Consider the following 22,785-nt stretch of genomic DNA (forward strand, 5'->3'; position numbering starts at 1 on the left):
CACAGTGTTACTAGATAAAAGCATATAAAAAATAGTCTGAGAGACTGTAAGGAGGTACTTTCTCTTTTGATATATTTCAGTAGCTTTCCTCAACTCGTTGAAGTTCAGAAAGTTAAAAGAGTAAGTAAAAGTCCACAAACTTTCCCAGATTGTGTATAGAATTGTGGGGTTGAATTCTGGTCATTCTAATCAGTTTGAGTGATTTCTGTACAGTAAGTATTTTTTTTTTGGAACAGCTGTATTCACAAGTGGACCATTGCTTTAAGCATGTTAGTATGAATGATGTTGCTGGTATTCTTGATTAGAAACAGCATACAATTTTGGATAACTGTCAGGTGAGAACTATCTAACTAAAAGCTGGGAACAGATTCCTAGTCAGCTGGGGTAAAGGAAGGTCCAGGTGATTCCAGTTTAGACAGATTCAGCTTGTTCTGAGGCCATTTGGATAGGACCCAGTTTCCATATCCTCCATGGCTTGTATTATCATTGAGGCTTTATGGGAACTGGAGGAGGAGTCATTCTGCTGTTGTCTGTTTCTCAAGAATTGCTTTGTCTGAGGGCTCAACTCCTTTTACTTCTCTCGAAAGCATTTCCATTAGTTCTTGATTTCCTATGCCCTTCCTTGTCTCCCTCCTGCCAACAGCTTCTGATTACTCCCTTGACTTTCCCTTTCTGTCCTACCTGCTCTCTGTATCTGCCCTCATGGACCCCAGCACTTCCTACATGCCACTGACACCTGCTGTGAATTCCACAGGAAATCACAGGAAAACTGTTTCTCAATTCCATAGAACCAAGTTGGGTTTTTTTCCCCCCCGGAAGCACTACCTTGTCTTTTAATATATACTTATACAAATTCTTTGTGCTAGGAAGTTATAGTAACTGTGTCCCTGTTATTGCCCTGGTTTTGCCGGTAGATTTATAGCACAATGGCAGCACAACGTGGCTCTGCCTCAGGAGCTGACTGCCACTGCAGGTGGCAGGGGGCAAGTGCTTATATATGTGCTTTCAACAGATTCTTAGTGGTGGTGTTGTTTTCTGCAGAAACACAACTGGTCCCCATGAAGAACAAATAGTGACTCCAGGGAAAATTTTATTTTCTGAAGGTGATCTGTGAATTGTCATGCCCCTTTTGCTCTCCAGCTGTCCCTTTTGCTTCCCTCTGGTCCCAAGCACCATGGCTTTCCTTTTCATAACTATCTCCAGTCTAAATCCTGGCCCCTTTGAAAGTCAAAGGTAAAAGTCTGTTGGTTCCAGAAGGGCAGGATTTTAGTCCAGCTACTGAGCAGATGCCGGTCCCATGTTGTGGATGGGTGTGTGTGGCTCTCTCCTGGGATGAGGCAGCAGCGTAGCAGGCTCAGTCAAGGAAGAGTGTGCCAGTGAGAGCCAGAGGAGAGGCTGAGGACACTAAACCTGGATGTGTCAATGTTTTCATTGCTGCCTTTCTGAGCTGCTTACAACACCATGTGCTCCTCTGTCAGTTCCACTCAGATTAAAAGCCACGGTGGTATGTTCCTTTTTGTGCTTCTGAATGGGAAGTCAGAGATTACTTAGATACCTAATATGTATCTGAAAAGATAAGTGGGAGTTTTTTTCCACTCCTTTGAAGAGTATTGCAAAAAGAAACAGTTGTCATGAACTATCTATAAGATGGTTTCCTTCTCTTGAGAGTTTATTACGCTTCATCTTTCATTACTCTAAGATATTTGCAGGTAGCATATTCATTACCTCGAACATTCCTGCATGCTTGTACGGGCACACAGTGTACAGGTGTTTAGGAGACAGGCTCCTTAGTGCCCAAAGACAGGGTATTCTCATTTACCATTTTCATTTCACTGCACCAAACTGTGGAGCTGCAGCACAAGCAGCTTCGGACTTACTCAGCCTGCGAGACTCAGCAACATAGAGAGTTTTGACTGGTCACATTACATGTCATGTTAAAGAGCCTTTTGTCTCCATTCAAGCTTTCTGAAACAAGACAAATTATGATATTTTCCTGTTAATTTCTGTTAATTTCTTTCCTTAATGAGTTTGATTAAAATCAAAGCTTCCGGAAGACTGAGCCATGACAGCTGTCTAAAGACTGTTTCCCTTGCTATGGGCTGTTTGGGCTGAATAATTATTTCAGCTTTGTGAGGATTATTTCTTTAAATAAGAACAATGACGCTCTGTTTGGGAAGAGAAACAAATGCTTGGAGTAGTGCAGTATAATTTCATAGCTCTGACTTGTAGTACTCAATGGCTTTAGGAATACCTGGGAAAAACACATCTCTCTCTGTTTGACATGTTTCTTAATGATATCACTTAAGGATACAATGGCAGCTATTTCAGCTGGCAAGAGAAAGTGGGTTTTGGTTTTTCATGAAGCAAATCAATTCTGCAAAAGACAGAGGGGCTTATTCTTTGCTCTTGCATTGCTGTGAATGTGACCCAAGAAAGAAAGAAAAAGCAAGTCTTTCTGGCTTACCATTCAAAAAATATTCCTATAAGTTGCAGACCTGATATTTTGATAAGATAATGGCAAATATTTCAGTTCTTTTATATTACCAGCACTGTAATGCCTTAAAGATGCATTGTGTATTTCACAGCTATTGCAATTAAAAAGACAAGGCTTTTACAAGATAGTTCAGTCTCTTTGCTGAGCTGACCAATTTTTTTTGACACGGAAATTCTTAAATCAAGGGGTGGGAAGATGGGAATTTTACAGTAGTACACTACTTCCCAGTCTGAACTGGACACTCACCACCTGTTTTCACGAGCTGTTGCACCAAATTCCTTGTCAGAGTTGCAGAAAACCCGGCTGGTTTGACGGAGCTCGTGTTCCTATTGTGAGTCTCAGATTTCAAGACCCCAATAGTAGATTTTTGTTTGGGGAAACTGAGCATATTCTGAGATTTAGGGACACCTTCTCAACTTCCTAAATCCTTGTTCCCTGACCCCGGTTTCTAATCCTGTGTCCTTCCTGGTGCTGATTTTATCACACTACTCTTATTCCTTGAAGAATAGAGGCTAGTGGCCTCTGCTTAAAATGAGGTTGTAGTTAAAAACAGCACCTTCTTGTTTAACAAAGAGATTCTGCGTGCTCTGTGTGCTTCCTGTGTTGACCCAGATGTATCTTGTCCCTGTCAGTGTGCCTGGAGAATGACTAGAGGACTTCCCACCTCAGTAAGAATCATCAGGGTAATGGTCAAGAAAGCCTGACACACAGATATTTTTATTACCAGGAGTAAAAAAACTTTGAAAAAACACAGCTTAATTTTTGAGTTACAGGTTGATTTTATAAGACAGACAGCAAAGCACAACCCTATCTGGCCTCAGAAAGCCACTGCTGTAATGAAAAACAAAGCCGAGCGTATCTGATGTAGTAACTGTCAAAGGGGGCGTCTGTCAGAACTGGTCTGAGACAGCAGCCGCTGCCTGATGGATACTCAGGACACCGTATGGGTCAAAGTGTTTAAGGTAATTGTGAACTGGCCAGCTGACAGCTGGAGATCTGCAATGAATTTGCAGCTTGGACAGAGTTTCACAGGGAGGAGCCTCTCCCACAAACAAACAGCTACATGTCAAGGAAAGGTGGGCTTCTGCCATTTTATTTTCCTTTCCGATCGAGAGCTGTAGCAGTCAGAGAGGTGCATGCTCCCATCAGGAGAGGAAGAACACCCACAAAAGCACATGAAAGCCAGGTGGGTGACCCTGCACCACATGAGCCCCTTCCTCCACGGAGCACCCACGAAGGGAGCAGGAGGGTATCCTGCCACCCCACAGGAACACCACATCTCGGCAGCCCTGATGCAGCTGGGCATTTGTGACTTGTCATCATCACAGCTCTGGAATGAGGAAAGTGTTTCCTTTGCTCCTTTTGCCAAGCCTGAAATTTCTGAAAGCACAAGACAAAATTAAGCAACTGATTTCCCTGAAAAAAACCCCAAAAATGGACCTTGTTTACTTAATTTATACCAGGTCTTCTGAAAATCCAAGCCCAAGTGACCTTGTTAGAGGGAATTGCATGGGCTCCCCACTCCAACACTATTGTATAAATCTAGAACCCACACCACAATCTCCTTCTGTCCTGTCTTAATTACTGTTGTGACATACTTTTAATGGGAAATTTCAGAAAGAAATCAGTTCCTCTTAAAACTTTCCTCTAATGAAAAATGAGAAATGAATGAAAGGAATGAATGAAAAATATTAGCAACATAAAATCAGTCACAATTAAACACTTTTCCCAAGAGACATGCTGTCTTTCTAGTCAGTTGTTGGTTCATTTTGCTTCAGTTCTTTGCCTCTCTGCCTTTACTGTTTCATGATGTTTTACTGCGGAGACTTGATCTTCAACCATGAAGGCTATTTCACATTTTCTGAGAACACCACAGCTTCTGTGCCCCAGGAACCTGTGGAGTGAAAGCCTTTGTGTGCATGATGGGCTTGGCTCTGCCACTTTCTGCTCTTTGGCTATAAGTAGCTGGCATAAAAATTTGCTGTCTTTCTTATTGAGTGGCAGCTTTTAGAAATCAGCCCATCTCCTGCATGTTACATGTAACAAATACAAAGGAGCTGGGTGCTTATCAGAGAACTGTAGTATGGTTTGTTTTGGAAAGAAATTTCAAGAACATACAGTTCTGACTCCCCTGCCATAGTCAGGGACACCTCCCACTAGACCAGGTTGCTCAGGGTCCAAATCCAACCTGGCCTTGAACACTTCCAGGGATGGGGCATACATAGCTCCTCTGGGAAACCTGTGCCAGTGTGTCACGACCCTCATAGTGAAGAATTTCTTCCTAATATCCAATATAAACCTACCCTCTTTCAGTTTAAAGACAATCCCTCTTCGTGTATGGAGAGAGGATACCTTTGGAGGGATGTCTGGAGTTTACAAAAGCATTGGTCACTTTTTCACATTAACTGCCCCTGTCCAATACCCAGCCTGGCAGACAAACCCCAGATTTCTGTGCTTTCAGCCTCAGTGGGTGGACCTGGAACCCAGTTAGTTTTCGCATATATTGTGCATGGATGTCTAGCTGCCTCTCAGTGATGTGAGAGCACTTAATTGAATGTAATCCATGAAAGATTTATTCTCCTGATCAGCTTACTTGTGATTTTAGACTCATCAGATTCCAGCTGTTGCTTAAATCCATTCAGCCATCAAGCCTGTCAATTTTATTGTGTGTATTCCAGGTCTGTTCCCTGCCACAGCCTAGACATGGGTCTCCTATCATTCTGTGTTCCATTTAAGTCAATCTAGAATAACACAGGTTTTCCTGGTGTGTGTGGGGATGAGCAAGAATGTGAAAAACACAAAGCAAGTTCATCTGATCTAGTTTATCCAACATGGGTGGTTTAGAAACTCCTTTTCTGTAGAACTTCTGCTTCCTGCATTGATCTGTCTACAGCAACTAGCACCTGGTGGCCAAGAGGGATGAAAAAATGATAGAAAAAGAAAATAAAAACCACATAGGCTTCTGTGAGCTCTCACAGCATTTGACCAGCCACAGCTATGTGTGGCAGCTCCACCCTTTCGTGAGGCAACTGTTGTAGCTGCTTCACAACAGTTGTAGTTTTAGGATGTTTAGGATGTTAACTAACTTTAAAGTTTCCAATTACTTCCTGTGAGTAGTGGAACTAAACCTAGAGATTCATGTTCATACATGCATTTATGCACATAGTGAGGCCATTGTCTCTTTTCCTCAGAACCAGCTAAAGAGAAATGGCATATCGTGATACAGCCAAGGGTTTTACTTCTTTTCCTTTACTACATTCTACTTTCCATGTCCCAGAACTCCGTAAATGTTACCACATTCCACCTGTTATCTAGCAAGTGACTGACAGTGGCAGGAGACTGTGGATTTGGGTATAGAAACTGATAGAGCTATTGAAGGTGATTTTGAAAGTTGTTTACAACTAGTAAAACTGTAGTGTCAAAGTTTATTAAAAATCTGTCCAAGACTAGTATTTTTTTTTAATCCCATTTTTAGTAAAGCATGTGTTAAAGGTCCTGCTGAGGGTCTAGACAAATTAATTTCCTATTATCTGTAACTGCCCTTTCCCTTCCTGATCATGTGTTTTAGGTAAAATCTCTGAGTAGCTGGTAATATTTTAGCTAGCTCTCATTCCAGAAGTGGTGTTTTCTAGGATGCTCATTTGTAATTGTCTGAATTCCTCTGAGCAACACTGCATTCCTTAGATTGAGAGAGAAAGATTTAAATCCCTGCTGAAAGCCATCACAAGAGTGATGACATTTCTGGTTGCTTCATGTATCCCTAGGAGTGTGATCTAAGTTGATTTCCTGGATGACCATGTAATTGAACTCACAAATGCAGGTAAAACAGAAGAAAAGAAAGATAGGAGTCAGAGTGAAATTTATTTCTGTTGTACTCATTATATGTGCCTGTTTTCTTGTGGATATTTATGTGTTTCAAATCTAGTTGTCTCATTTTGGCTCAAGTCAGGATATTCAAAGTTGTTGAATTTCAAGAGTGCTGAACTTTCTCACAACAGGAGTAGATTCCTAGAATTTTTTTTGTGGTATGAACAGACAGCTGGAAGGCCAGAAAAGCTGTGACCTCCTGGCTTTCAAAAGCCCTTCAGTGACACACCTTTCCTAGAGCATGTATAAGAAGAAAAGCTAGTCTGTGTCCCGTACCACCAGGAGATATACATACACCTGTGTTTCTTAGAGCAGTATAAGAAGAAAAGCTAGTCTGTGTCCCGTACCACCAGGAGATATACATACACCTGTGTTTTACCCTTCCACCTCTCAGCCAGTGTGTAGCTGTGTTTGCTGTAAATGTTGAAATCAACTCCCATCACTGAAGTTTCTCACCAGCCTCAGAAACAATTTAATTACCCTTTTCTGGAGGCAGAAATGATAGCCCCAACTAATTTCCATGGGTTACTTTCAAGGTTTGAAAACAGATCTAGAGTTCCCATTTCCAAAATCAGTTCCTAGAATTTGACTGCAGGAAGGCATGAATGTCCAAAAACTCCACCTGAGGTCAGCCTGCAGGCCAGACTCAGGGCTCCTTGCCTTGAGGCCATCTCTTCTGGTTCCTTGGAACTACTCTCATGTGGGAGTGCTTATGCTGTTGTTGTTAATAGCTGAATATGTTCTTCCAAAGGCATTACACTTCTCCTGGATTAGTGCATGGTTTTGACCTGCACACCAGTCAGCTTGGTGGCTTGTTCTGCAAAGACTTATTTTGTAAATTTTTTGCACATTTATTGAAACTCTAGCTTTTTACATTGAGAGAAACAGTGGATAGTTAATGGATAGCTACTAGCTACTTTTGTTTTGGTAACAAAAATATGGGAAGGTTTTTTTGGTATCATAAAAATATAGCATACTACATAGACTACTATCACATCCCTTGTCTCTCTTTTTTTTTTAAATTTAAGTGGGTAAGTCCTTGTTTTTGAATATCTTATGTAGGAACTGTTCCAAAGCTCTGATTGCCTTTCATTTATACTATTTCCTTTAGTGCAGACCATGGCCAGGTTTTAAGGAGCAGTCTGCCATGTATTTAAAATAACTTTTGAAAAAGAAAGTTTACCCAGTGTGGAGATGCAATTAAAGTCAATTGTTGAAAATGAACTAACATCAGCAGCAATTAGAGTTTGGGGCAAGAGCTTGTTATTTTTCTCTTCCCTTGCTTCTCCTTTATTTTAGTATAATTGATAGGAGAGGTGACAAAATGTCTAACTGGGCCTTAAATTGCTCTTTCTTGTCTGTCTTCCTCTAAAAGTGTGACAGTCGTGTCCCCCTTCCCCTTTGCCATGGAGTAGCCGGGCAGGAAGAAGGCAGTGGACAGAGTGCAATGTAAAAGCCATGCAACTGTGGTCCCACGAGACGAGGCAGACAGGCTAAAACTGGCTGGGGGTTGTATTTCATCCCCTGCAGGGCCAGTGCCCTGCTGCAGGACTCCTGCAATGCCTTTTGGGCAGCCCCAGGAGAGAGTTTGGAGGTGCCATCATGACTGTACTAGAGGAAGGAAGTCTCCTCTCAGCTGAGAGGTGAAGTAGCAGCTAGATGAAAGCTTCCTTATGGGATGACTTTCTCCCTCAGCTCCTGTTGACAGGAGGGTTAAGCTCCCCTTTTCCCTTGGAATCAGGTGGAGTCCTGCTTGAGAAAAATAAGTTTCTGGGAGGAGCAGAAAAGGGTGTGATTCCCCTGGATGAGTGCTTGTGGGATACTCTCCACAACCTGTATCTGTCAAGGAAGCTGCTGAAGCCAGAAGCCCACCTTGAGAGTCAATGTCACCTCAGGCAGTAGAGAGGCTGCACAGGAGGGATTTTTTTCTACAGCTGGGGAGCCCTCACAGCATCCATGGGAGGCAACACAGGTCAGCCCTGACAGGTCCAGCACTCAGCTGCATAAGAAATTCATTCCTATGGATTGGGAAGCAAATGTGATGTTTTCAGTCATGGCTTTCTTATCAGGGCACTTCCTCTGCATCCTAAAAATGCCATCTCACCTGCATTTCCCTTCTCTGTTTTTTTTTACTCACCACACTTCCTCTGCCTACACATACATGCACATATGGAGTCTGTCAGTAGGTAGGGAGGGAGATGTACTATGATCTCACCTAACTCAGCACTTCACAGAGATATATGTGAAAAAATCCAGGAACTGTGGACACACAGGCCAAACTAACTTATCAAACCTCTTACACACCCGTTCCCACTGCCCTCAGGGCAGGTCTGTACCTCTGGAAGGACTGGTAGCCCATTGCTCCTCAGATTCTCCTCAAGAGGGTGATACTGGCTGCTGCTGGACACAAACCTGAGCTAAGGTACCTTAGATCTGACCCAGAGTGGCCATTCTTAAGGACCCCCCCAAGTGCTGTCAGTGCCTGGCCTTCAGACAGTTGGGATACTGCAGATAGTTATGCACGTGGTTCAGATTTAGATACAGAGTCCCTGTTTCAAGGTTGTGGTAAAAAGAAGTCTACCAGACATCTGCTTCAACCAGTGCAGGAGAATTTCCTACCATGTGTTTCCACTACCTTCAGTCCAATTTGCAGGGGGAGTAGGGAATGCAGGACTGATACCAGCTTGAAGGCTGCTGTGCAAGGCGAGGAAGAGAGGCACAATTGCTTTTTGGCTCTTGCCCACCCCCTCCTTGAATCCCTTCCTAGTGCAAGCTGCCTGCAAGCTCAGTGGGGCACCGGGGGGATGATTTGCCTGTTTGCTTCAGTCACTAGCTGGAAGCCATGCACTGGGATTGGGAATCATTGTCCTACAACAAACCAGCAATGCTATTTGTGACCCGTGGCAGTGAAAGTCCAAAACATGAAGCTAGGGCTGACACTCCCTCTCTAACTTGAGCCACTGTGCTTTTCATCACGATGCCAGGAGTTGTCAGCTGTAACTCCGGCTTTTTTTGGCTTGTGTCACAACCTAATAAGTTATAGGCCAGCTTCTCCTGTCGATGTTTTTGCTGCACAGAAGGCTTCACATTTTGTAAGCTTTTACAGCACAGCTGTGCTCAGAGATAAAACAGAATGTGTATACAGTACAGTATGCATTCAACTGATGCACTAGATTCTTCCCACCATATGTATGGAGTGGTGTGCATTTCACTCCGATACCTCACTGCCAAAACTGCCAGAAGCAAATAAACAAATGGCGGAAGAGAGACACCATATGAGGCAGTGCCAGGCACATGACCTAGACTTCCAGAAAGAGACCCAGGCTGCTTTTAAAGGATTATAGTGGACCAATTTTTTTAAGGCTCACCTCCTGCCGTGTGGAATGTTCTGCCAGTGTATGCTGTGAAGTGTGCCGGTTGTTAAAGAGCACTCATAGATTTCCCCTTCCTGCTAAGCAGCTGATGTTGCTGCTTCTTGTGCTCAATACTCATTTCACCTTTCTTCGATGCCAGTGATTCCCCATCAAGTTTCTAAACTGAGGGAGAGGAACAATGGAGATGTGTGAAACAGTCTAATTCTGGAGGGAATGCTACTCTAAAAAGACAGAACACATGTAATTAGGATAATGAGATTAATAATACTAGTAACAATTTAACGATTAATATATAAACAATGGAAGTGAGACAAATGGTTGTTCCATCTCGTTCCCCACAAAAAAAGTCACTAAGTTGCATTTCACAGCATCGATGGTAAAGATGCCTGTAATAAACTGACACGAACATTAATTACATAGTTAGATGCAATTAATTGAAATGGTAATTCTGTTCCTGGAACTCACACTCTGCATATGAAAAGATGATTCCTCGGCTTCTTTTCTCTCTGACCAGCCTGTTGCTAATGAAAAGATGATGGCTACCACCACAGTCCTCCTCCTGCTAGTAGTACTGGGAAACACAGATGGATTTTCCTGTCTACTGGCCTCAATCTTATGTTAGGCTGAACATCTGTCACTACCCCAGTGGTTATCTTGTTAGCTCTGGCCTTTGCCTAAGCTTAACTTCACTCATGATTGTGTGAGGGGCAAGTAGGTGCTTTCTTCACTTTAGAGTACCTTTAGGCACAGATGGAAAAAGTGCACAAAGAACAACAGAAGTTGAGACCATTCCTGTGCTTTAGAAAGCTGATGCAAAGTGGTCTGGATGCAGGCAAGAGAATGGGGCCTTGAATTTTAGTGGAATAAGTCAGGGAATAGAAAGTTACATGAAGTTTTTCAGGTAGCAGCAATATTTAGTAGAGTAAGAATGTGCTTAAAGTGTTTATTTAGAGCTGGTTCTTTGCTTGATGCGTGTGTACTTTCATGTAGTGGTAGTAATTAGAGCACCAGTTTCCTCCAAGCCTTGCTGCCTCCTACTGCAATATACTCTGTGACCAAGACAGAGACCTCTGTATCTCAGTCAAACAATGGGGAATTTGTGGAGCTGTGCACAGTGGATAATAGACCAAAGGCCACCTTTCTGCAGGTTTCTCCAAACTCTTCTTAGACAGGAACATCCTTTCAATTGAGCCTTAAACTGAGATAGATTAGTCCCTGTGCTGGAGACAGGAGAGGCAAGCATTCGATGTACAGCCCAGGAGCGGAGAAACATCAGGAGTACTTTGGTCTCTGAATATTGCAAAGCTCACCAGGCTGCCTTAAGTCCAGCCCTCGAATGCAGGACCCAGGGGCACTCACGGTGCCGGGGTGTGATTTTGGCAGCTCCCAGCTCTGCAGCTGTGGTACCAGTTTTGTGGAGGAGTCCTATCCACATCTTTTTTCTTCCCTGTAGAAGCAATAGCTCTGTTTTTGAGGAAAATGAGACAGACCTGTGGCAGCAGACCTATTGTACAAGCCAACAGCTGGATTTCAGCAGGCCCAGCAACACAATGGGTGACACATTTGAGGTGACGCTGAATAGTCCACAGAACAGTGAAGAAGGTCAGGGCTGTAAGCAAGGTTATTGGCTAAGTATTTGCAGTATATATTGGCAAGTAGGAGCTATCTAAGGGGCAAACACATAAGAGTCTGGAATAAACACATGGAAGTTTTAAAAAGCTGACAGTGCCACCATGAAATGGTAGAGGTGGCATGTAAATACTCATACATATGCCTGAGGAGACATCTAGTGCTAACTGGGAGTTTGCAGAGTCTGGTGAAGCTCTAAGGGATGCTTTTCAAGACAGGAGCTGAGAGTGAGAAGTTGAAAAGAGAATCATAGAATCATTAAGGTTGGAAAAGACCTTTAATATCATCAGTCCAACAGTCAAAATCGGTCATCAAGTCCAGCCATCAAAATCAGGATTACAGGATTACATGGCAAAACATGCAGACTTCTACTGTGTGGTGAGGGGCCAGGTGAGTCAGGGGCAGAGCCACCTGCCTGAATGCAGAAGACAGAAAAATGTGTTTCTTTCTGTTCCTTTTTCAAGTGGAAGCGTCCTCATTTTTTACGTCTATATTTAAGAGTTAAAGTAGTATAATCTTTTTTTTCTGTAATAGCAATGCACAGAGTTGAAAAAAAGATGTATTCTGATAAACCTTGAGGCCTGGAGTAAACTGCTGGGAACAGTTAGAAGTGGATTACTTTAGATTCAGAAACCTGGCCAAAGATCTACTCACAACCACTCCCCGTGGAAGATTGCAGTGAAGGGAGCTGGGAAGACAGAGGTGTTTTTCAGCACATTCCATCTTATTGTGACAGAAAGGAGAACTCAGAATGGGACTTCTCAAATCCCAAGGCAAGTTGGGAAGATAAATTATGGTCGGTTCCCTTCCATTGCCTGAAAAGATCTGTGCGCTCTGAGCTTTCTTATGAGTTTGAACAGACAGTTTCCTGGTTTTAGACATGATGTATGTTCTTGGAATCCCTCCCAATGACAGAGGGTTGCAGTGGGCAGTAGAGAACACAGGCATGCCACTGTAATTTAGGAATAACTTTCTGCCAGTGTTGGGAGCAAGCTCAGAAGTGTTTGGGTTAGGTCCCATTTGTCAGTGAGAGTGTGGCACTCCACACGGTCATGAGTTCTTATTTAAAATGGAGTGGAAATCCTGAAAAAGGAGGGGTTCCTCATTTGGACTGTACCAGCCTAGCGCTCTGTGAAACGTCTTTGAAAGCAAAACTTTGAATTAAAGCCTCAAAAAGAGGTGTTGGGAGATGAGGAGGAAGTATTGTACCTGGTGTTAGACCCAAAGGCAGTGGCAATGTTGCGACCTCAGTCCCTGACCTCTAGCTGGGCTGCTGGGAGTTAAAATGAATTGTCCTCACCACCAGGCAGGTTTTGCTTTTTCTCTGCTTGTATGTGCCACTATCCCACCTTTTATTGCAGCCATTCATCATTGGCAGAAAGACTGGGAGATGATATTAAGGTTGTGGAATATGTCATTTGTATCAAAGCTTCCCTTTCTTCCTTTTCACCCTCTCCTTGCCCATTCTCCTGCCTACATTCAGTTCCTGTTGGGTTTTGCCCCCCTCTTCAGACCAGTGGTCCCTTGGCCCAGCTCATAAATGATTGCTTTAATAATATTACAGCCCCTCCATTTTCATGTGTGAATGACCCACGTGACATGTGGCTTGTAACCAGATCAGGAAGAGATTTCTATTTTCACCCTTTAAAAGGCCACAGAAAATAGAGAGAATAGGATCATGCCTGTATTGCAGTGACCCCAGACAAGCATTTATGGCTGTACAGTAGCTTGCAGACACAGCCCATTTGAGGGGAAGCTTTACCAGCCAGATCTGGCCATTGTTTTTCCTTCTCTACATTTATTCAAAGCACAGAAGCGTTTCTGTATCACGAAGATGGGAATTGAAGAAAAAGAGTGCATGTAGAATTTGCCAGCTGTTTAAGTCTTATTGTTACCTTCTGTATCGATCAAATCCGTTGCCTCTTAATTGGATATTGACTGTTGTGAGGCAAATAAGGCAAGCTGTCAGAGGGGGGAGGGATGGGGCACAAGGTTTATCTTAATGGTATGTTGATCATGACTAGTCTATAAAAGCCAGTAGGAGAGGAGTTCATTAAACCAGCCTGCAATTGCTTTAAAAAAATATGCTCTGAGTCAAGATGATTAATCATATATGTGACACTGCAATCAGAGAAAATCCGCATTGTTGCTCTGGTATTAACAATGCAAAAGCTTGAAATACGCAAATGCATTGAAACAAATTCACTAGGGACAGTGATTTGTTTGGTCTGTGAGCCTTAGCTAAACCTTACCAACATCTGGTGGGTTTTTTTTCTGGTGTTTGTTTTGGGATTTTTTTTCCTTTTTTTTTTTTCCTCCTTGGTGTTGTGATTTGTCTCCCTGCTTCTCTGGCAGGCTCATTGGAAATGTGTGCTTGCCCTGTGCCCAAATCTGTCACCTGGACAGGGGAACCCTTGTAGAAATGGCAGCGGTGACAAGGGATACTTGAGCTACCTGACAGTGAAACACGCAGAATACTTTGGAAATTGATTTTATCTCATAAACGATAATAATCAGGGAATGTGAAGAGAGAGGGAATGCTTATTGACTATGCTGGTGCGAGCTACCCGTTACAAAAATGGAAGCTACTGGCAAGTCTGTAGTATATTTTCATTTCTTTCCTGGCCATATTTTAGGCCGTGTATTGAATATGTTGCAATAACTGTCAGGCATGGTCCATTAGTGTCTCTGGATCCGGCCTGTCGTGAATCAGGAGGGAGATTAGCAGGATAGGCTCACGTTTATGAAGATCCCACGCAGCTGTGACTTGCTGAAAAAATGTTCAAAGGGGCAATAAACAAAGTTTATTTCAAATTACTTCAATGTTATGTGTTTGTTATTATATTTATTCTTTGACAATTTGGAAGTGGTTATAAAAAATTTATTATATGGTTAAAGGTTTGTGCAGTTTGAAAAATTAGCTTTTGAGGCAGCCACCTGAACACTTCTCATACATCACCATGCCATGAGCTGTCAGGGAAAGGGTAGCGCAGTCCTGCGGAAGGTGGGAAAGCTGCAGAAACTGCCCGGGTATTGGCCGATAGAGGAAGGAAAAGTCTGTAAGCCTGGAATGCAGTGGGAATATGAGGTTTAATGCAGAGTTTTCACTTGAGACCATTAGGCAGTTCCCTGCTTGAGCAACTGGATCAAGGCTGTACCACCTCGGCTTGCTTGTGGGCCTGAGTCATTTAACATTTCAAACCTTCTACTCCTCTTCCTACAAAAATCAGAAAAGCGATCCAGGGCAGTAGACACTGCTATTTTTGCTTCAGTTGCTCTTTCTGGATGTACTGGGAGGCTGAAAATGATCACCAGTTTTTTCTAGGTATTTTATGACTGTGGTAGAAAGGGCCAAAAATGTACAGCATTGCAAACTGTATTAAAAGAAAATCCTGATTTTTCCTAGAAGGATGAGAAGTCCAGCAGGAAGTCAGGGTTCTTCTACAAAGTATATGAAGCAAAACTGGGGGAAGGGGAGGAAAATGTTTATAGAATCCAGAAAGGTGAATCCATTTTTTGGTGTAAGTTTTAAATGAAGTAGGATGGAAGTTATTACTTTAGCAGGCACTAGAGTAGTACTGTTATTAGTATTTCCTTTTGATCCACTTATAATATTCCTTACATTATAATGGAGTTTGCAGCTTGCATTTTAAACATACACTGTGGAGAATTTTATACCATGAAATCCTGAGTGAAAAATTTAATACATAAAGCTGGACCATTCAGAACCATAGCCTGTGGAAGACAAACATTAAAAAAAAAATTAAAAAAAAGAAAAGATCCTTAAATAACTGTTTTTCAGATTTGCAGGCAGATTTGTTTGGATTTTTTAATGTGCTTCAGTTATGCAAGAAAATGAACGTGACAGTCCTCAGTTGCTTTGACAAGGATAATTTCAGAAACACTGCCCTATCATTCCACAGCTTGGCACCTTCTCCTTCTTTGTTGTAATGCATTTTTTCTGGGTCGGCTTTTCTCAGCAAAACTGCCTGTTTGTCAGGAGATTTTACATGTGTTCAGAAAGGGATGGTGAGGTGGTGTGGGCTGGGTTTGGTTAGAATAGCAGGTTTGACCTGGTGACTATTTATTTTTGAAGTCAGGGAGTATTTCATCTGTCAGCACAGTGGAGAAGTTTGCAGGATATTCAGAATTATGTATTTTCTCAGGGCTTAATCACACTGGCCAGATTGCTGGCTCCTGAAGTCACTTCCACACCAAACCTTCTCCTAAACATGTGGACTAGAGATGTGTTTCTAATCCAGTCTGCCACTAGTAGTTTTGCATTCAGATTTTGTATTTGCCTTTGAAATGGCAACTGAAGTTTGAACAAAGGTTAGAGTTTGGGTCTAGATTCATCACTGTCTGTACTGGACATGTCACAGTGAGGCAAGAGCAGCTGTGAGCACGAGCTGTGACAATGATAGGGACCCTTGTCTTGCTGAGGATGCCTGCAGGGGATTGCACCTCAGGCTCTGCAACTCCTTAGGGACTGCATCTCTGCAGGGATATCTTTGCTCCTTCTTGGGGACCATGTAACTTCACTCTGGGAAAGGGACTCCACAGTTGTATAGTATGTACTCTAATGTGTAGGAGCCAGGAGCAGCTGAGTGCTAGGGGGAGACTTCAAGGAAGTCTGTGGAGAGATCCCAGGCAACAAAACGGCAACAAAACCTGTCTCCTGCAGTAGGCCCTCTTCTCAGGACCTGGGAAGAGCTGCACGTGCAGTCCCAAGGTTTGGCTTGTCACGGTGATGCCTTTCGGCTGGCTTCTGTCCACTGGTGCCTTCTTCCAGCATAAACAAGGTCTCGGTTCCTAACTTAAGTACTGGGTGGAGATGTGCACGTGTGTGTTGGTACATGTGTTCATGTGGCGTGTTTGGGGAGAGAAGAGGAGGCAACAAGTCAGCAAAAGCCCTTCTGGTTTTTCTTTGCATACTTAATAAAGAAGTTACAAGAGGGCATATTCCGAATTTCTTTTTAACTTTGTAGATCACCTCCAGTAGACAGATTGTCTCGCGGACCACTTCCCCTCCCCTTGGCGATCAAATAACATTCCTGTGGTGACTACAGCAGTTGCTTACATGGAAAAATAATGTTAGGAAAGTATTTAATGTATTTTTAGCTGTCTTTAAATGCATTTTAGCAGCTGGAAACAAGGGGAGTTAGTAGCATGTGACCTGCAAGCTCTCCGTAGACCACCACCAAGTGTGCAGAGAGCCACTGCTGGTAAAGAGACCCCAGGCTGGAAAATGTTGGGTAGGGTGGTTACCTCTAACCTGTACTGGTCACAGGAGGTCAGGCAAAAGGGATAACCTCAATTTTTGTGGGATGTAAATGATAACAGCTTGATAAACAACCAGTGTGGTTTTTGGTCCTTCCGTTTCACTGATCTGAGTCTTGGGAGATTTTATGCAACCTGGTTTTGACATGTTTTCAAAATACCTGGGACTTTTTCAAAAAGCTTGAGAAGATTTTAGAGGTTTGGAGTGGTAAAATACTACAACTGTGGAGATTAGTGAATAGAGTGCAGCTGAGAGAGGCAACAAGCAAATAAATACCGCTTATTCCATCACTCTGTGATTCAGGAAAATCCTGAAATCCTTGTGAAGAGCAAACCTCTCATCAAACATTAGTGGGAGCTTTTCCTGAGGGAAGACTTTCTCTGAGCTGAGGGCTGGCTCATTCCTGTAACTGAGTGGTTGCTGAACCAGGGAACATCCTCTCTGGACCGTCTTCCCTGGCCCTGTTCCATTCCCAGCACAGCACCACCACCCAGGACCCTGATGTTGGGCTCCCCCACCACGACAGCAAGTATGTTCATATTTCTGGGAAAAATATACCCAGCAGGTGGAAGTTTAGTACTATTTTTACTATTGCTGGTGCAGTGAATGTAGCGAGCATGATAATTGATTATCTGGGACAACAGAAATGAACAGGAACTAGAATTTCAAGGATTAGGGTCTCCCTGAGGATTTCCTTCGAGTTTCAGTGAAAGGAAAGATAACCTTTGTGGTGGAAAACGGAAGCACAGCTTTCAGTTCCCATCTGCAGCCAGCCTCTGGAGACAATAGTATTAAGGGTGATGTGAACTTCCTCTGTTCATCACCACGGGACAGGAGCCTCCATGCAGTCATCTGCACTTCTATAGCAACGCTATTCAGCTCCTTGCAGCTTCTTTTCTGTCCTACTAGAGACATCCAACTAATGCCTGCCGCCTTTAACATATCTGGGGGTAACATTCCCGTGTTTCATCTGTTTCAAAGGACATTTATGGAAATTAGGCGGCAATTTTATCCCTAGTAAGCAGACTAATATTCTGTCACTCTGCCTTACTCAAGTGACTGTTGCTCTTAATGTTAGGTGGTTTTGGTTAAGTGGCATTAAAGTTTTGTGGACTAAGCAGTAGGATTTCATTGCAAATGCATTGTCCCATTTTAGTGGAAGCTTTGAATGAGCAAGTTCCATCTTAATAAATTATTTGGTTCGACCTGCCTTGTGACTTATACTATCATAAGATCCTGCCCTTAATATTAAAATGTAAGCACAGATTTCCTCTTCCAAGGCTAAAGCTGCATAAAAAGACTTACACTGAAGCTAAGAAATCCTCTGTCTGGATCAAGATAATTTTCTTCTGAGAATAAGGAGAAACAAATATCCACGCTCCTTGGAGAGGATGAAATTCTGCTGTAGATTGTTCTTCCTCCGTTGTGTTAAAAAAAGGAATCTTGACTGAATATATAGTCTGTTTCCAAACTATTGGCATCTTTCACAAATATAGGCTGGCTGGCTTACGAGCAAATAGCACAGTTTCTGTAGCCAAAGATAGTTGTCATCATGCACTTATTAATGAGCAGACATATCTCTGAACATCAAAAGCTGTGCTATTTTCAGAGAGGTCCTTTCAGATCCTGTTTTCTGGTTTGTTTTTTTTTCTAATTTTTTTTTCCTTAGCCTCCTGCCATTTTCTTTCAAAGCTCAGCAGTAGAAAGCAGAGAAAAAAGGGACCTAGGACAGGAGATGCTCTCATCTGTCCAGCTTCCCCACATCAGGAGCTACTCCATGTATGTCATTCCTGGCAGATGTTTGCCTCATCTGCTCTTAAAAATGTCCAGTGATGGGGCTTTGACAGTCTCCTTAGGCAATCTGCTCCAGTGCTTTGCTGTACCTGTCATTAAGAAGGGCTTCCTGATATCTAACCTGCAATTAAAGGCCATGATTTCCCACACAACCGATCATCAGGCTGACCTTACAGCCAGACCACCTCCACCAAGTCAACTGCCATTTCCTCACTAGATCCTCTTTGCCAACACTGCTCCTTGGGCAATGTGCTCTATGCTGGCAGTAGCAGTAAGGTGATGTGTGTGTGTGTATGTGCCACTGGTCTTGTCAAGTGTCCAGCCCGGTGTCCCCAGGGGCTGGCGATGGGCAGGTTTCCCTCTCGGATCCCATGCAGCTGACGGGAAGGCGGCTGTCTGCCAGTAGAGGGTATTGAATTAGGAGATTCAGTAAATCCCAGGAGAGGCACTGCCACAGTGAAGTTGCAGCAGTTTTGCACTGATAAAACTAGCAGTGCTAACCATGGTTCCAGGCCTCAGAACACGAGCTGATGCCTTTTTTGTCCTGGAACAAAAAGTACTGTGAGAGTAGTCATATTGTCCCATATATTACATACATGCAATCAATCACATCTAGCAGTTCGGACATACATTTTTTGATGAGAGCATTCCAATAATGATTTTAGCAGTATTAAAGCTTTTTTTAAAAAAATCAGAGTGATCACAGATTTGGCTTGCGTTTTTTTGCCGTTGTTTTCTTTTCAACAATAGCCTCCCATGGCAGCCAGGCCTGATGGCAAAGCTGTAGATGCCGGCTTGCTGCGAGTGAGCTTGAGATGCTGGGGAACCAAGGCAGTCACTGGTGTGCAGCAGTGGTTGAGAGTGGGTCAGTGTAGGCACAGCTATATCACAATATTACCATTGCAAGATAAATTCTGATCCACTTTTTTAATGTGCTTAGAACAGGGATGAACATTTTAAGAGTGTTTCCTTCTGCAAATTATTTACAACTGGAGTATGGTAGTAATGAATTAATGTTAAGATACTGGAGAGTTAGTCCTGGTCAGAGTAGGTGTTTTTCACAATGGAAACCAGCTAGCTAAATTAGGTATATTTCTGCTGCCTGAGCAAATTATGGCAGTATGTAGCTAAACAGGTTTTGATACTAGAAATTTCAGTGACATCCAAAATTAAATAAAGCAAAGTTTGGATCAGTAGGAGCAGGGGCATGTTGCCACGAGCAGGGGTGAATAACCTTTGTGTAACTGGTAGTTTTGGTAAGCGGGTCAAGGTCAGTGGGGTTTGCCTCTATATTTTGACAGATGCACTGCAAACACCCTGATATCCATTTGTTTTACAAGGTGTGTGTGTGCAGCAAGATAACGCTCCAGAGGGTCACTGGCAGGTTACAGTGTGCCAGCCGTCACATGCACAATGTATTGCGTGGTGCCAAGATAAAATTTCAGGGATCTGGGGGCACCAACAGCGATTCAGAGCCCCACACAACACCTGTGCCCCACCAATATCTCCCTAGCTGTCCATCACTGAGCATCCCATTGGCATCTGTTTTCCTGAGCTGACAGGTCTGTTTCTATTTGTGCAAGGCATTTTTAAGGCATTCATCCCCCAGTTGTCATCTAGATGACCTGGAAGAGCTTCAGTGAGTTGCCCATATTCCTTCATGGAGGAGAGGAAAGGACAAAGTTTGTTTTCAGAATGAGAATTTGGGTAGGGAGAGTAAGGGGGGGGGGAGGTTCAGAAAATACAGATTTGAACTTTGTATTCCATGTAGCATGGAGGTAGACAAATTGTGTCAGAGAGGTTTCAGTTTCAAACTAATAATAAGAATGCATTTAAACCTTTGTCAATATAAGAGTGATTTCAGATGCTCAGGAATCCTCTTTCTTGTGGTTTTAAAGAAAAATTTTAAACATTTTTTACCCCATAACTATTGAGGGTGTAGAATGAAAATACCTATAAACTGCTAGAAACAGAATAAACTTGTTTCCCACTTCCCAGTTCTTGTAATAATCATCACTTTTAGGTACTTCTCAAAATACACCTTTGGACTAATTTTGCACTGTTAAAAATGGCATTTTCTGTTGGGCAAACTGTGTTCACGCCCCATGGCTGGCAAGCAGAGGCCCGAGTCAGAGCCTGCTGGAGTCAAGGGGCTTTCGTTGAGGTGCAGACCCTTCATGTTTTCCTAAAAATCGACAGTACTGTTAGCCCACGTCTCCCCTTTCCCACCCCGTCTCCTCGGGGAGAGGCAGAAGCCTGTTTGAAGACAAACAAGTCACAGAGCCTGCAAGGTGTAAATATCTTTCATGAATGCCAACGCTGAAAAGCCTGAGTGCTGGGCGTGTGACATGCGACGACAGGCGGTTCACGCTGCGCAAGGGGCGAGCAATATGCCAGTGCTGCCACAGGCGCCGAGGTGTGCCCGGATGGCACCTGGGCATCCCTGGACACCCCCGCCCCAGGAGCACACACGGGGCAGCAGGAGGGATGGGGAGCAGGGTACCTGCTCCTTGCCCCGCTGCCTCTGCCCGCACCCCTCGCCCCCGATCTGGTCACCCCGCCTCTGCCCTCCTCCTCTCCCTGGCTTCTTTGGGCAGGGGCTGATTTAAATAGGTTGGCAGGGAGCCAGGAGCTCATCATTTTAATGCAGTGTAAAATGGAATGTGCATAATTATATGCAAGCCATATGTGAGGGAGACAGCTCAGCTGTGAATTTCAGGAGGCTGTGAGAGGGAGAGAGCGAACAGTCAGGAATCAGATGAGATGGAGCGGAACGGAGTGCAAGTGTCACTCAAATGAACAGTGTAATGAGCGTATTGCTGACACTCCTCCTTTCACCTGCTTCTCCCTTTTGCTTTAACTCAAAAGCAGAAAATGCTCGAGATGAGAAGGGAAAAATACTATATGCGAGCAGGATTGCTAATGGGCTCTGGTAATGTCTCCATTTAAACTTCAGCTTTCTTAATTAACAGCGTAGTTACAAATAACCAGTAACTTTTAATGCATCTTTGTCATTAAATATTTTGACCACATTTGACTGAAGGATCATTGTTCTCACTAGATGATTGCTCCTTTCAAAGCTTCACTTAAAACATGGAGGGGGAATCAATTTATTTGTAATAGTATTACATGTAAATTATGAGTATGAAAACTTTTTTTTTTTGGCCTTACTGTTAAACTGAAAATACAAGTACATTATCTAGGGATCACTTAAGCATGTCAAAAAGTTTAAACAAGTACATATGTAATGTAATCCTGAAAAATGCAATGGAGTAAATTGAAACCCTGAGTTTCTCACAGTTTCCAGCTCAAATATTTCATTTTGGTTTTGTCTTTTGTTGTTTTAATTATTACTCCACAATGAATTTGCATGTTCAATCTAAGCTATGTAAGAAAACAGCATCCCAAGTTCTCGTATCTAAAAGGTGTACTGACTATTTAAAGAAACTTTTTAATAATGTTGTATTTTGGGATTCCCGTCTGTTTTAATGATCTGAGCTGTTATGCTTTTAGCTATTTTTTTCCTTCCATTATTTGTAAGTCCCTAAATAGGCCATTATATTTCCCTTCAGGCTAGAGATGAAGATGGACATGCTGAAAATTTTCCCCAGCAGCACTATGCTAAGGAAACTCCAAGACTTGCCTTCAAGAATAACTGCGAACTACTTGTAAGAATAACATACTTACAACAAGTCTAGATTGTTACTTTAGCACAGTGAAAACCGTTTTTTTTAAAGGCTTTTGTTCATTATGACATACATTACGAAATATGATAGGTTTTTTTACTGTTTTCACGTTCTAATGCTAGTTCTGCTATCCATGAACAGTTTAAGATCTCAAATTGCTTGAAAAATATCTTATATTTGATGTCAGCACGTGAATGGCCTTGTCTTACTACCTTGACTTGCACTGGTAAATCAGGGAGAGCCATGCAGGGAGTGGCTGGAGCTGCACAGAAAGCCCCCCCCCCTTCCTCAAAAGTGCCCCAAAACTCACTCTCCCATCCACCTTTTATCTCTGCCTTGTTTTCAGGTGGCAGCACTGCATTTCATTGTGCTAACAGGCAATCCTCCCTTTAGAGCTCGCCTATTCCTCCCCTTCTTAGCTGCATGCAATCCAAAGCATCCTCTCCTCTCCACTCCTCTCCTCTCCATTCCTCTCCTCTGCTGCGGGGAAAGAGCGAAAGCCAGGAAAGCACATACAGGGAGCCTGGAGTGTTTACAAGCCATAAGAGAGATGATATCAGCTGTGAAAGAATCTCTGTTCCAAGGCAGGGTTAATTCGCTGTTCATTTTAGCATTTGCAGCTAGACGAGATTAAAAGCAAGCCGGAATGGCTCATACAAT

At 43.0% G+C, this 22,785-nt stretch overlaps 1 protein-coding gene across 2 annotated transcripts in view; it reads left to right on the top strand.

Annotated features, from left to right (window-relative positions):
* Positions 1–22,785, top strand: part of SOBP (sine oculis binding protein homolog) — a 112,806-nt gene that overhangs the window by 41,790 nt on the left and 48,231 nt on the right. Inside the window, exon 5 of one of the 2 annotated variants that reach the window (XM_008637755.2) lies at positions 22,012–22,107. The exons of the other annotated variant lie outside the window; for it this stretch is intronic. Within the exon in view, the coding sequence (XP_008635977.1) occupies positions 22,012–22,107 (96 nt within the window). The remainder of the gene's footprint in view (positions 1–22,011; positions 22,108–22,785) is intronic. 2 annotated transcript variants of the gene reach the window in all.

The sequence above is a fragment of the Corvus brachyrhynchos genome, unplaced genomic scaffold, assembly GCF_000691975.1.
Source record: "Corvus brachyrhynchos isolate BGI_N302 unplaced genomic scaffold, ASM69197v1 scaffold14, whole genome shotgun sequence".
Lineage (NCBI taxonomy): Eukaryota > Metazoa > Chordata > Aves > Passeriformes > Corvidae > Corvus > Corvus brachyrhynchos.